The sequence below is a fragment of the Hyalella azteca genome, unplaced genomic scaffold, assembly GCF_000764305.2.
Source record: "Hyalella azteca isolate HAZT.00-mixed unplaced genomic scaffold, Hazt_2.0.2 contig5071, whole genome shotgun sequence".
In the NCBI taxonomy this organism is placed as follows: Eukaryota; Metazoa; Arthropoda; class Malacostraca; order Amphipoda; family Hyalellidae; genus Hyalella; species Hyalella azteca.
In genome coordinates, this window is record NW_025935275.1 from 79,644 (window position 1) to 94,552 (window position 14,909).

At 36.2% G+C, this 14,909-nt stretch overlaps 1 protein-coding gene across 1 annotated transcript; it reads left to right on the forward strand.

Annotated features, from left to right (window-relative positions):
• The first annotated feature begins 2,103 nt into the window (after positions 1 to 2,103).
• LOC108677625 lies at positions 2,104 to 13,714 on the forward strand. Its single transcript, XM_047880247.1, has 11 exons — positions 2,104 to 2,301; positions 4,195 to 4,369; positions 4,648 to 4,784; positions 5,170 to 5,327; positions 6,549 to 6,684; positions 7,551 to 7,694; positions 8,292 to 8,452; positions 9,100 to 9,251; positions 9,793 to 9,926; positions 10,302 to 10,430; positions 11,088 to 13,714. Exons 1-11 carry the CDS (start codon positions 2,292 to 2,294, stop codon positions 13,712 to 13,714), a joined length of 3,963 nt encoding a protein of 1,320 aa, XP_047736203.1. The 5' UTR covers positions 2,104 to 2,291.
• The last annotated feature ends 1,195 nt before the right edge of the window (positions 13,715 to 14,909 follow it).

The following is a 14,909-nucleotide window of genomic DNA, read 5'->3' on the forward strand; positions in this document are numbered from 1 at the left end:
GTTGCCATATTTATTTAAAAGCCTTTAGAATTCAAATCTTCAAAATCCCTGAATTCCTATGCTGTGTGTGACTAAATTTAGCATATTGTGAGACTAATTCTGACAGTGCTTCAAACTCTTACTAATTTGTAATTCTGACACCCTGTGTCGGAATTCTGACGCCCTGTGTGAGCTGTATTGGAATAGCTACAACACAACTTGGAACGAGCATAATTAGAAAATTTTAATTCTTTAATTAAGCTTTTAATTAAGAGCTATTAAGCTTTTAATTAAGAAAATTTTAATTTTTAAACACAGCTCGGAACAAGCTGTGTGTGTCCAATTCCAAGCTGTGTTGGAATTAGTTTTTATGTGTCTAAAACCGTCTCTTGACTTAATCATCTAATAATTTATTTACCACGTAAAATCAGCAAATAGCCAAATACAAGTATACTTAAAGGATTCCTATATATATTTACAGACTTATTTAAAAGTCTCAAACCATAATATTCTTTTTACACAAACAGTTTATCACTATTTGGTAGAGCAAGGTCAACTATCAACTTTGACCTGTGTTTTGATGTTCTCACTAGTTGACTTGGACTTTTGCTCTGAGGATCTTAACATTTTCCCACTTGACCTAGTGTTTTGCGGGAATCTGGCGCGCAATAGTATGACGTCACTATTTCAACCATCTACACATGCATGGAAGTAAGACAAAGCTCAATATAAAGGAATAAGTTGAGAAGTGTCAGAATTACCCATGATGTTAGAATATGGTGCATTTACCCTAACCAATATATAACATGATTTTAGATTGATTTTTCTACATTGGCTTTGTCCCCCAAAGTGAAAAATTAAGTTGAAACCACACGTGAATTGGTAAAAATGTCTGTAAATCTGGCTGTTGTCATCTATTTCTATCTTGCAGGATTGGAATTTTCCTACTTGTTTCTGAAATCTTGTGGCTCCAATGGGACAAATTTTCAATACATTTCAATCTTGCAGCCCGACCCTGCACTTTTGTTAACAATTAGAAAGGAGTTGATTACTGTTTATTCATCTAGCAGAAATTGCACAGTGCCAGAAATGGCAGGAAAGCTCTAGTTGTAGCCCTAATGGTAGAAGTTTTCCATGCTTGTTTCTATGGTCTTTTTTCCAATTTCTGCAGTGAGAAAAATGGTATACTTTTACCTACAGTTTCCAAAAATTACATGTGAATAATAATTTTACCAGCAATTTTAGGAAATTTTTGCCCAACATTCTGCATTTGTTATGTTTTTCTCAGTCGCCTGTAATGAATTTTAATGACTAACAAGTATACCTACTTGAACAATTCATGTAAATGATGCAATTAACCCTTTAGCAGGCAAGCATTGAAATATCCAAAAATTAAAATTTCAGAAATCATTTCAAGAAAGTAAGAAGTATTATATACAATATTTATTCAAATGTATTTATTTTTTATTTTGCCTATTAGAGGTTTTAATTGCACTTGAAGAATTCATTAAATGCAGTCAGTACACAAAATTTTTCTTGATAATTAAAATTTAGTTATGCAAAATAGAAATTATTAATATTACAATTTAATTTAATTCAATTTAATCAAGTTACTGGAAATAATTAAATATATATTGATACATCCATCTTTCGAAAAATGCAGAAAGAGCGTCAATTCCATCATCTGAGTCTAAACTTTCATTTAAATGCTCATTTTAAATTTGTGAGCAACTGAGCATTGCAGGTGGTGATGCTATTGATGGAACAATGGTCAGATAATTAGTGATTGACTGAGGCTTGACAAGGAAGCCTCAAAGACAAATAGGAAGCCATAGTGGGGCTATTTGTGAGGCAATTTCAAGTGATCATATATGGTAACCTCCCCATGAAAAGGTTAACTATAGAATGGCACCATGACAGTAGCTATTCTGGAAAATCCAGCACAAGAAGCCACTGGTGAATGAGACAAAATTTCCTGTACTTTATTGATTTCACCTATTTTTGAAGTTGTTGTCTCATTTATTAATTGTAAAAAAGATTATTGGTACAATTTTGGCTATGATTTTCTAAAATGGCCAATTAAATAATAGGTTCTAACTCTGATTTTTTGAAGTTTCTGCCAAATATTCCAGATTGGAACAGAAGCTCAAAATTTATTTTGATTTTTCCACTTTGAAGACTGGCAACATCAACACTCTTACTGTGTCCATCTGAATATTGTAACATTTCATAATTTTTCAGTAGACAAAGTAATGCATTTCATTGATGTTATATTCCTGCCATAGGAGACAAGTCTCCACATCTCCTTTGGCATGAATGCAGGCAAGTTGAATAGTTTTTTAGCATTTCTAACTAATTTTCTATGATGTACAGATATATTTTTAATGTTTTATGTATTACTATTTGCAGGATCAAATAATTAATATTTATAGCTCTTTTTTTTGGCCTATTGAATTTATATGATTATGTGAATTTTTAGACAAAATGGGCTTCCTACATTCCCCTTTTTTGTGTTGAAGGCTACATTATCACTACTCTCTGCCTCTCACATTGACCTCATCTTTCTACTATGAAATACATAACATTGCTTCATAATGCTGTAAAATTAGAACAAGAACATTTGAAACTAAATGGTACATCTGACACCAAAATACTGTAGATATATATAGGCTTTCAAGTTTATTAAAAATAAGTTGCAATAAATAATAAAAAAATAATTTTAAATAATGTTTAAAAAATATCATTTATCCTTTATCATTTAAAATAATGTTTAAAATTTGATATCATTGAATTACATCAAATTTCTATAGTTTTTTACATTCAAATTTTATTTCAGGTTTTGGTAAATGTTATGAACATGGTGACCATTTTAGTTATAAAATGATTGCTTCATATTGAAAAGTTTATTACTAAATATAGTAGTCTTAAAATAAATCATACTTTCCAGTTATAATGTAAAAAATGCTTTTTTTTTACTTTATTAACATTAACATATTATATAGTTATACTGTTATATTCTAATATTATGTACTTATTTGTTTGGGTTGATAATAGTACTCCATATTGATCTTTAATTAATTTGAATGCCATCTGCATTGCTAGTGCATGAAATGATGTCATTACTTAAGGCAGGGTATATTTACCAGGTAAATTGAATAATGCTTGGTATTCTGTACTGGTAGTCATTTAAAATGAACCATTTTTGTTGCCAGCTCTCAATGTAAGGGACATCAAGAAGATGCTTAATCCTGACACCCATTCTTTGATTGGTAACTTCTTGCTTATTTTGTGCTTACCCAATGGATGATATGTCTTGAATGAGCCTTTTAATTCAAATCTTTGTCTTCCTTGTTGAGTTGTTGTGAGGGTTGCACATACAATTGTCATTCTTTTTAACTTTTCAAACTGGTTTTTGTCATGAAAATAAATTTTTTAATATTGAGGTTTATTTACAATTTCATGCTGTTCACTCACTCTTAATCTAAAATCTGTTTTTTTAATTACTTGTACCATACATGATTTCTGAAAATTTGATGAAAATTTACTTTTGAGAGCATGGAAACCTATTTTTACCTGTTGATTCCTGATGATAGACAGTTTTTAGTAGATGTTATTTATTTTAAGCATGTTCTTTCGTTTATTTACATGTATATATATACTTTTGCAGGATATTTTGTGCTAGCATTAAATTTTCTTTTAATTTGGAACAAGCAGTTCCAAATATTTCTAGTTGCTTGTTCAAATATTTGTATTTGCATCTCATTGTGTAACTGGAAGAACCATTTACAATTGTGTCCAGTTGTGTTAACCATGTCTAATTTTTGTCATCTTTCTACATTTTAAAATTCAAATTTTTTCCTTGACAACTTCTAAACTCTGATAAAAAGGTTTAGTATGTTAAAGAATAGGTAGTGTCTAGTGATCATTCAGTTCAATATGCTGCCTATATTCCATTACATAGCTTCTATTCTAAATCTTGTTATTATATTATTTGGCAATGAGGTATTACTTTTCATTACTAATTACTACTGTATTATTTTTTAGGGAGGTATTATTAATACATTGCCTAGTCTCATCTTTTTCCTGTCAATTTTTGGCTCTTTTCACTAAGATTTGGATTGATGTTTGTGGCTTTTTTCTACACAAAGCGGCAAATATTCTATTAACTTAAGGTCATATGTTAGCCAAGCCTCAACACCACTAATGTGTCAACAGGTCTGAGTGAAGCAGAGCTCCTGGAGCGAGCTCGTGCTGAGCGAGCAGCCATTGTGAGCAAGTATGACCGAGGCCGCACTGAGGGAGACAATGAAGGCTCTGAAGAAATAGCACCTCCATGGGAAGACCCACAGTTTGAAGATTATCATGTCACTGATAAATGGGGATTTATCCAGTGAGTACTGAGACCATACCTATTTTTTTCAATTAACTTTAGTTTCTATAATATATGTTTATATTTTGAGATTGTTTTTTGTTACTAACTTCCTTTTTCATATAGAAGTAGTCAGTTGTGAAATTTATGAGATGTAGGTACCTATGTAGAATAATGTTCTTCATCGTAAATACTAAACCAAGAATCCAGGGTAGTGAAAAAACTTGTTTTGTGTTCAAAACGATAGTTATGTCCTATCTAAACCACACAACAATTTTAACTGCACTTATTTTTTGCAGTGACACACGTTTGCCTGAAACTCACACCAAAGAAGAAGAGCGCAGCATTGAAGTAGAAAAAAACCGTATGCTAAAGTGGAAGAAAATGACCAAGTCATGGGAAAAGTACCATGGGACTGGTGTCAAGCACAGAGCTGGTCAGTAATTCTTTGTCTTTTACAAAGTATTTTCTGTATAAGCTCTAAGTTCTGGAAGTTGTCTAGCAGGTTCATCTGAGACACACAAACATTCATGTGGATAAAGAATTTGGCATTTTTTCTGTTGCATTATGATGCTCAAATATTGGTGAACTGTGTTATCAGCCTCAAAAAAACTTCAAATATAGGTAACTATATTTTTAGCCTAAGTTTTATCATTTGCATTTCTGATCAGACTTGATTTATTTTATGGTGATCAAATCTTATTTAAATCAAAATAAAAATTATTAATAATGACTTTGAAAAAAATTAATAATGGTACAAGTAGCTATAATTCTTGCACTACTTCAAAAACCTTTTAACAATTGATGCTACATATTGACAGGAGGAGGGAGCAGCAAGAATATGCCAGCTCACCACCAAATCAGCGACAAGCTCTACAACAGAATATACAAAGGCATTCCTTCCAGCTTCAGAGGCTATGTTTGGGCCAAGCTCCTCAACCTGCCCACCGTCAAGGAAGAGCAGAAGGGCAAATATAATGTTGGTGATCCTTTCTACTTACTATCATTTTGATACAGATTCAAGATCACACAAAATTTTCACAGTAGTCATGCACTTTGCCTGGTAAATTTCATTTCCAATTATTCGCAAGTTCAAAATTGAGAGTCAATATGAATTGGAATTAAATGCTAAAATTCAGAAAATGCACTTGATGTCTAATTTTCTGTTCAGCAAGAAATGCAAGAAGAGAACTATTTCCTAAAAGCATTTAAAAAATTTATAACGGAATTAAAATTTTTTTAATGAACTTCCTCTTGCTTTTATTGCAAAAAAAGCAACTAAAAATCCCAGAAGGTATCACTAGATCATGCATGTTTCGTATTTCTGAGAAGTCTATAATAATTTACAGAACTTTTTCATAGAGCCTATGAATCTAGTACTTAGTCATTTTATCCGTTCCTATCCTTTCTTGTGTCTATTTATTTTATTGCTTGCTATTAATCTTAGGTGTGATGTGCCCTAAAAGTTCGTTTGAACCAGACGCCACCATAAATGCTTCTTAGAATAATAATAATAATTTATTTCACCTTAATTTTGTGATGCTGGTTGCATTTTACAACACTTCTCTTTAACCTCACTTCTTGTTTGTCTGTCTGCTATAAATCTTATAATCGAAATTTAACACACTTCTACTTATTCTATCGATCTGAAATTTTGCACACTTGCGTAAAGTTGGAGACAATGCATGAATCAAATGACAAAATTAATTATTTTAAAAATTAAAAAAAGTCTTTTTTAATATTAAAAAATTGGAAAAATAATATTGTCAGCTACAAATCTTATAACTGATATTTGACACACTTTTTACTGTGCAATTGATCTTAAATTTTGCACACTTATGTGAAGTCGGAGGCAATGCTTGAATCAATTGACAGAATAAATAATTTTGAGAAAAATATTTGTATATAAAAAATAGAAAAAAGAATTTTTTTATATTCGAAAATAAAATGAGAAATTCATTGTACATCTTTAACATTGGAGACACTGGATTCCTTAAAAGTGTTGTCTTTAAAAAGTAATTTTTAAACGTATATTATTATTGTTCAGTATTAGTCTCGTCCACGATGTCTTGAACCATTTTCCATTGCATTCCACCATCTTACTATGGGAAATGTGCTACACATTTTTTAATAACATTGTAAAATCTAAGCGGTTTTATCTTGGTCTTGAAGCAGGACTGCATATGTCCTTTGTGTGCAGGAAATGAGGAAGCTTGGCTGTGAGTGGTCGCCTGATGTCCGGCAAATCGACTTGGACGTCAACAGAACATTCCGTGACAACATTATGTTCAGGAAGCGTTATGATGTGAAACAACAGCAGCTCTTCTTCATGCTAGGTATGTCCTGATATCTTTTACAATCGATCATCTACAAATAATCTAAAATCGAAATACATTAGCTTTTTTCTAGTTTTGAAAAATGTTGTTTTTTCATTTCATGAATAGTTAATAAGATGTCTAGCTGCATGGCTGAATCTTTTGACTTTTTAAGTATTTTTTCTGACTCGTTTTTAATTTCTTTACCTTTTCGTATATATTTTTGATCAATATTTCAAACATCTGATAAGTGGTTAAGTAAAAACAAACTTTCTGTTATTGCTCTAATGCGCCATTTGGTTTGATATTTTTTTTTTCGAGTTTGTCAATTATTGCTACTGTCAATTTCCTGCAACAAGAAAAAGATTGCTGTAATTATTTCTATTTGCAATGTTCATCTACTAGCTTCTGTACTTTTTATTCGTAATTGTCATCCATTTACGAGCTGCGTTTCATTTTTTTTTAATCTTCCAAAAAATTTTTTCAATCAATCTCATCTCTTTCTTTTTTGGAAAATGTCTTGAATTGCTTATGATGACAAGTTAGGCTTATTGCTTCAAAATTTCTCATTACTCTATTATCTCGTAATAATTTCTCGTTTTTGTTGACGGATAAGTCTTGTGCTTTACAACTTATGTCCTATTACTCAACTTATTACTCTGTTACATTTTAATTGTTACCAATCTACCAAAAATGTAAAAGCAATGATTATGCCAAGTAATTTCACTGTACCCTCTTTGGAGAATAATTTTTTTTATTTTTTTCGGAGACTAGGTCAATCAACAGTTGAAAAATTTAAAGAATACCTACAAAAGCATTTAACAGAAAAAAGCTAAATTTACACGAAAGTGAACAATTTGTAACTTATTTTTGATTTTACTTGCCAGTTGCGTACAGCGTGTACAACCAGGAGGTCGGGTACTGCCAAGGAATGTCGCAGATTGCGGCTCTTCTGCTCATGTACATGGATGAGGAGGATGCCTTCTGGGCCCTCTCTGCCCTCATGGCCGACACTAAATACTCTATGCACGGTCAGCAGTTATTGCAATGTAGAATCTTTTTTTATATCATCTTATTATGAGTTTTATGCAGCTTTTTGACCATTACCACGCTGGTATGCCGCCTTCAAATCATCCTCCCAAGCAGGGAATCGAACCCGGGTCTCCTGGGCTCGTGTTGTGCGTGCTAAATTTGCTGTATAGTGCGCACAGTTTGAGGTTACTCTTTCTTTTTGTATTTTTTCACGATGTGTAAGTAATCATTACGATTTACTTTTATGGAATTTCTGCTGAAGCTGAAGACTCTCACGGACATCGAAAGGTAATGAAGTATAATTTTGTTACAACAAATCATTGTTCCAGAATATATCCTCGGCTACAACTGCCTCGCACTGAAATAAAACCTTTATTAATTATCTTGCTCGCATTTAACAGCTGGTTAAAAAAATAAATTCAGTGTACAATAGAATGCTTCTAAATCCCTAAGTCCTAATTCTCTAAAGGGTGTGCCAAATAGCTCAATTCGTCACTTGAAATCCATTTTATTATTTCGCTATTAGCAGTGTTGCAAATTATTTGTTATTTCATTAGGTGTTACTAGGACGTTTCACAGTTTTCAAAAATGTGCAGGTTTTTTTATCCCTGGTTTCCCAAAGCTGCTACGATTCCAAGAACTGCACAACAAAATATTAGCCACCAAGTTACCGAACCTAAACAAGCATCTACAGCGGAATTGCATCGATGCGGGACTGTACACGCTGAAGTGGTTCTTCCAGTGCTTCCTGGACAGGGTGGGTAGTAGGGTGCATTTCGAGAGTCTAATATGTGAACGCGAACTCCTAACATAAGATTATTCATCTTTATGTGTTGACGTAGGTTGTGATCTGTGTCATCTTGAAACACGTTAATATCAGACGTTAATCTTATGTGGTTGAAACATGGTTAATTGGTAGAGAGTTTATTGTATGCAGTTTTACACCGAGATGGCACTGTGTAACTGATTGCAATTTCATCGCTCTCTTTTACCTAAAATTTTATCCTATAGTGTTGGCTGTGATTTTTTTTAGATTACTAAGTTGAATTTCCATGCTAAATGGGTATTTCATTCGATAATGTTGAGATCACTGTCTTACTTCTTAATTTTTTCATTTTGATTGGTATTCTTGTGGTATTTTGTTCGTTGGAAATCTATTTATCAACGTATTAGGGTTTTGGATTACAAATCCATAATTCCAACTGATATGCTAAAGTGATGTTCTATTTTTCTTTGTTCAGTTTTGCTGTTTTTTTTAGTGGTCAGGTTGTTCCTCTGCTGAATTTTTAGAGTTTCTCTGCTAAGGCTGTTGAGAACGTATGAGATTAGTTTACACATTTAACATTTGTTTTCTGAAAAATCAGTTACCCGAAGAAGATTTGTCAGTGTATTTTTACATCTCAGGTGCCGTTCCCTCTTTGTCTGCGGCTATGGGACGTGTACCTGGTGGAGGGAGAGCGGCTGCTGCTCGCGGCAGGCTACACGATCTTGAAGCTCCACAGACGCGCCATACAACAGAGAGACATGGAGAAAATACTCGACTTTATTCAGAAAGAGTGAGACTAGGACATAAGAAAGAGAATACGCGACTTCATGCAGAAAGAGTGACGCTAGGACAAATTAAATAAAATATATTACTATATTCAGAAAGAGTGAGACTACGACACATGAAAGAGAATGCTCGACTTTATTCAGAAAGAGTGAGACTAGGATATATGAACTAGAATACTCTACTTTATTCAGAAAGAAGGAGACAAGTAAAATATATAAGTTCTGATTCTGTTTAACTCGGTTAATGTTGAGACAAATATTCCCATAACCCCATGTATATTTTAGGGAAAATAATAACGAGTCGCAATTAATTTAATGGGAAGACAGATTCCAGGCTTCTCTTTAGTATTCAGTGATTAATTGCCTGAATGAAATCGGCATTTTTGTGTATGAATATATTTGGTCAAAACGTGATCTACAGAAACACGATGAGTCAAAAATGTTATTTTTACCTAAATCACTGCTTGCGAGAATCATCCATAGTTTACCAGGAATTAAAATCCTGTGTAACCTTTCCAGCAATTTGCAACGATTGATTGTTGACAGGCTGGTGCTGGACTTCGGATACCCGGACGACGAGATGATGCTGGCCGTCCGCAAGTCGCTGGAGGAGCTGCGGAAAGCCAAGCTGGACAACATAGGACCTCCAGCGCTGAACGAGCTCCCAACTCTACCTTTTGGTTTGTTTCATGGCATCTATAAACCAGGGTCCCTCAAACTAGGAGTGAATTACTTGTAAATTATCCCTCGTATGATGAACATTTTGTGAGTAATGACTGAATGACAGTTCCACTTTATTTGGAATACTTCCAATTTTATCATCTATGTTGACAACATTTTGGGGAATAGTTGACACGGAAATTGTCGCATTTTGCACTGCTCATGTCGGAATATCTATGAATACGCCATTAGCTTGTTAATTAGTCCTCTGGAGTTTGTTAAGATGAATGTTGCGTCTTGTCGACTTTACTAATGAAAGAATTACCTACCTTTGTACATATATATGAATGAGTTACCTGTGTACGTTCGTATGTATGAATGACTTACGTTTGCAGGATCTTTCGTGACGCCGAGCGTGACGGCGGAGATGGGCGTGCGAGCCGAGCCCGGTGAGCAGGAGCGGCAGCTGACGCAACAGCTGATCGAGCAGCAACAAAAGCTGCAGGAGCAGCACAGGAATGATGGTATATAATTTTTGTGTGTGAATTTATATGTATAATGTACTACAGCACTTTTGTTTTTGAAACTGGAAATAGGTCAATAGGATTGTTCATTTCACTACTGTCACTTTAATTTTGTCCTATTAATTTGGGCTGGTATCATTAAGCCATCTGTGTTACTACCAAGTGCGCCGAAAACTAGTCCAAAGTAACGTCAATATCCTCAATGCATTCTCGGAATGTATGTATTTAATCAAATTTTCCAGGCATTCAAGCAAATTGAAGTCATTGAAGTTGCCAAGTACTCAAGTATCTTGATGTGATCAAAGTGGCCAAATATTTACGTAAATTCATGTCTAAGTTTGGTTTCATTCGTTTTCATGGAAATAATGGATCATTTAGATGCCCACCTATAACTGGGCTTCACTTGACTTGGGCTCGACGTTTGTGTGTCTGAAAACTGACTTACTTCAATTATAGACAATAACTACCGTAATAACAATATCTAAATTCACTCAACTGAACTTCGAAATTGATTCACTTGGCAGGTAATGTATGAATTCCTAATGATTCTTGGCAGGTAGCAGACAGTGTAAAAATTCTGAACTAGTTTATCAAACATTAATTTGTATCATCAAATTTACCGAATTTTCGGTGTGATTAAGCAATTATACTTTTCAGGCTCTCATACTTCCTTGGACCAAAGTATTGACGACGTGAGCAGCGTTGGAGGTAAAGTCGTGTCTAGAGGCGTAAGTGCCTCGGGAACCACCATAGGTGAAGGCACGTTCGGCTCCCGCGCATCCCTCGCCAACACCTCCCTTACTTCGGCACCTGATTTATCAACCCTGTCATCCCTGACATACGCGCGCAGAAATGACACCGACCAGGTGTCTATGTCATCCGAGAAGATGGACGGACTGTCAAGCAGTGGTCGGTCGTTAGTATCACCAGACCACAAATCTGTTCGGTCGCCCCGGTCACCGACTGTCAACCGTGATGGCTTCCGCACTGGTAACGATAGCCTTCGAGCGGACGACACCTTGACTGGTAGAAAAAGACATTTGCAGTCTTCTCGGGATACAGATTTATTCACTGCAACTTCTCATCCACATCTCGCGAGCACCACTGAAACGAAATCTGAACTCCGAAATGATGAGACTGACGTACACAAAAATTCTGATCAATATAGTACTGAGGATTATAGACGATCTGTGCAGAGTGACGATGGCTGTTATGATCCGTCCGACTCGACGATTCCATACACAAATTTTTCTTCCTACACTAACGGGATCGACGGTCACGACAGCGGCAGCGACGAGGATCGAAATGATGGCAGTCCTGTGACTAACCTCGCCGCTGTTCGGCCCTCGAAGTTGTCCGCAAGCCAGACGACATTAATAAGAGAACCTGACATTACAAGCACTTCAGAGCCAGCCACTCCCAGGGCTGGTGAGACTCCTGACACCGTCAGGCTCTACGTCCCTTATGCCGATGACGAAAACTGCGACGCTAGATCAGTTAGTCCGTCCTATTCTGCAGGTCATGGCGAGATGACACCTGCCGCCTCTAGTGTTATTGGTGCTGATGATGAAGAGTGGAGTGCGCATCAGGCTTCTCGGAGAAATGAAACTGGGAAATCGAAAGCTCCAAAAAGCATCGAATCGCCTAAGAAGTCTATAAATTGTGATCCTAATAAGATCAAAATCCATGTCGATGCTGATGAATCCTTATCCAACCCGTCAACGCCCCGCAACGTTAACACTTCTCGTCATTCCAGAACTGCAGAAGACTTAGAACTTACTGATGAAAATTCCCCAAGAGCGCAAGATAACTCCATAGAAGAAAAATATGTTCGTTTAGAAAGCAGAGAAGCGGCATCTTTAAAAACGATAGCTTCACATGATATAACGCATCGTTTCTTGGAATCGGCAGAGGAGTCCACTCATGATAGAAGAATTGTTTCGGGTAAAGGGTCTCATAATATTAAAAGTAACAAAGATTCTAATGTTCATAATTCATCGTACGAGAAAAATGAAATACCTCCACTCGGTGCCTCTACGTCTTCTGGAAGTATGAGATCAAACACTTCATCTTCTCCAAAGAAAGCTTCTTCTGAAAAGCCATACGCGAGAAATGCCATTCCTGAACCTGTCTTCCCACGTACAACTGAATTAGATGACTTGATGCCAAGCAGTAACTCTGATGGAAGAAATTCTACACCGCTTAGCTATGCTTCGATAGGATCTTCTTCTGTGGAAACTGTAATTTCGCGCGGTCCTTCATCACCCGCAAGAGCCCACGGAAATTCGACGATTTCCGCTGCGTCTCGCGATGCTGTATCTAATACGAAGTCTCATGGCGCTGGTCAGTCTATGCAAGCATCGCCTAATTCACCAGTCCATGTAACTATTTCTTCTTATTATGAGAGGAAGCACCACCGAAATACGAGCGTCAGTCCGGTCGAGGCTGAGCGAGATAACCGAGCATCGAATGCTTCTACGTCGAGTCGCGAGTCTGGGGGCGGCGGAGGACGAGTGCAGCATTATTACCATCACAGGCAGTCTTCTTCCCCGCCCGTGGCGAGCCCCACGGTGTCGCCGAGCACGTCTGGCCGAAGTCGCGGTCCTTCTGCTCTGAGAAATTCTCAGCAGAATTTCCCTCCTCATTCCCAAAGCTTCGAACATCCACGAGACGTTCCTGATGGTCATTTCCAAAACGTGAAAACTCATCAAAGAAATTCCTCAGAACATTCCATTAGGTATCCGCATTATGATCCTCATAGTCCATCTGAAGTCCCTTTTCTTGGAGGTCCCGCTGGTGTAGAGAAGAAACGTGTGACTTCATATGTCGCGCCAATCTCTGTCCATTCCACTATCATTGATCAATTCCGCGCTAACTCTTCCGTCACTTCCCACCGTCAAAACACAATGGGAAGCGAATACCATTCCATAGATTCCCGCACACGTTCTTCCGAATCAAGAAGTTTTCCCATGCGACCAACTCCAGAGCAAGTTCCCAGTACTGACATGTCGCCACGACGCCTTCAGTACTCATCGTCGCAATGGGCCGAACATATACGCTCCGATACTTTCAACAAACCTACCACTTTCAAGCACTTTATTGATGATGAACCTCTTAGGGAGTCTACCGCTGTCGGAATGGGACAGCAATATCCTGCTACTCGTAGCTTTGCTACACATGAACAGCCTTATTTCGAAGACAAGGCTAAAGAGAATCAGTTGCCCTCCAGAAGACCTCAACCGTTCCAAGTGCCCAGCAGTTCTATCAGGGACGGCTACCGGTAGAGCGATAGACGTTGTATTATAGCACAGTTGAATCACAGCCATCGTTTTTGTATTACCTTACTCACGCTCACGTTTCTACAATGCTCTTTATTTTCTAATTATGTCGCATGGTGAATTTGTTCAGCCCTTCACTCAGAAAATGGACGAAGTCCAACTGAATGCGAGTAAAAATATTGTAACTTTTAACTCACTCATTTAATTATTAGCAATTTTCAGTGACTGCCGACTTACTGTCTTTGGATTATTTATTAATAATCATATCGAGGAAGGTCTTATGTGTTAACATGGCTGCCTCTTCTTAATTTAAGATAAATGCCAAATTCATGGAAAATGCAGATCATTCTTGCCGGTAGCTTGGCTTCTGAATATTCCTATGCAATTAGCTAGGTAATAATTAAATAATATCTTACCTCTTTAGTGCCGAATTGAGTGTACTTCAACTGCTTGGAGAACTACGTAGTCATTCATGTGTAATTTGGAATTCGACATGACTTCATTAATAGGGCATGTACTATAAATATGTTTTGGTACCAATTTTCGCTTTCTGTTGTCGTGTTTTAGCTCCATTTTTTCATACTTTGTTGCTTATAGCAACGGACTTTTTGGTAGATTTTTTGATTGACTTTGAATCTTCTTTTTTCTGCAGACTATTGTTGAGATTCGGTAGTTTGCTGCGTTACACTTCATGTAGAAAAAATTTTTTCTTTCTGTTTTGTAGCTAGCATGTGATTACTCTGCTTACTGACGATAACTGAAGTTTTGTTAACATCTTATTATCTCGATTATTATTGTTATATCTGTGACGTGTTGCATATTACGTTGGTGCAATTATCAGCTAAAGTAGCCTGATTTTCTCAAAAGTATTTTGATCTTCATCTTCTGTGTCGATTGCGAAAAGTTATTGCAAGCCAGATTAGCAAGTCACACTTTGAAGTTACTCATGCTTGTATAGTACACTCAGGTTCGTTACGAGAAATACATACTTGGAAATTTTTGTGATTGAAGGGTCAAATTTTCTTTCGTTTAGGAAACTTGCTGTTTTTACCTTGAAATAAATTTAAAATATGCCTGTTTATTTGTAGTAGTTATACTCATCCAGCAAAGTTGAACATTGTTCCACTGATGGGAAATGATGTGAATTCCGTGCCCTGTCTTTAACCACGGCGTGAAAAACCAAGTTGTGCGTGCAACATAT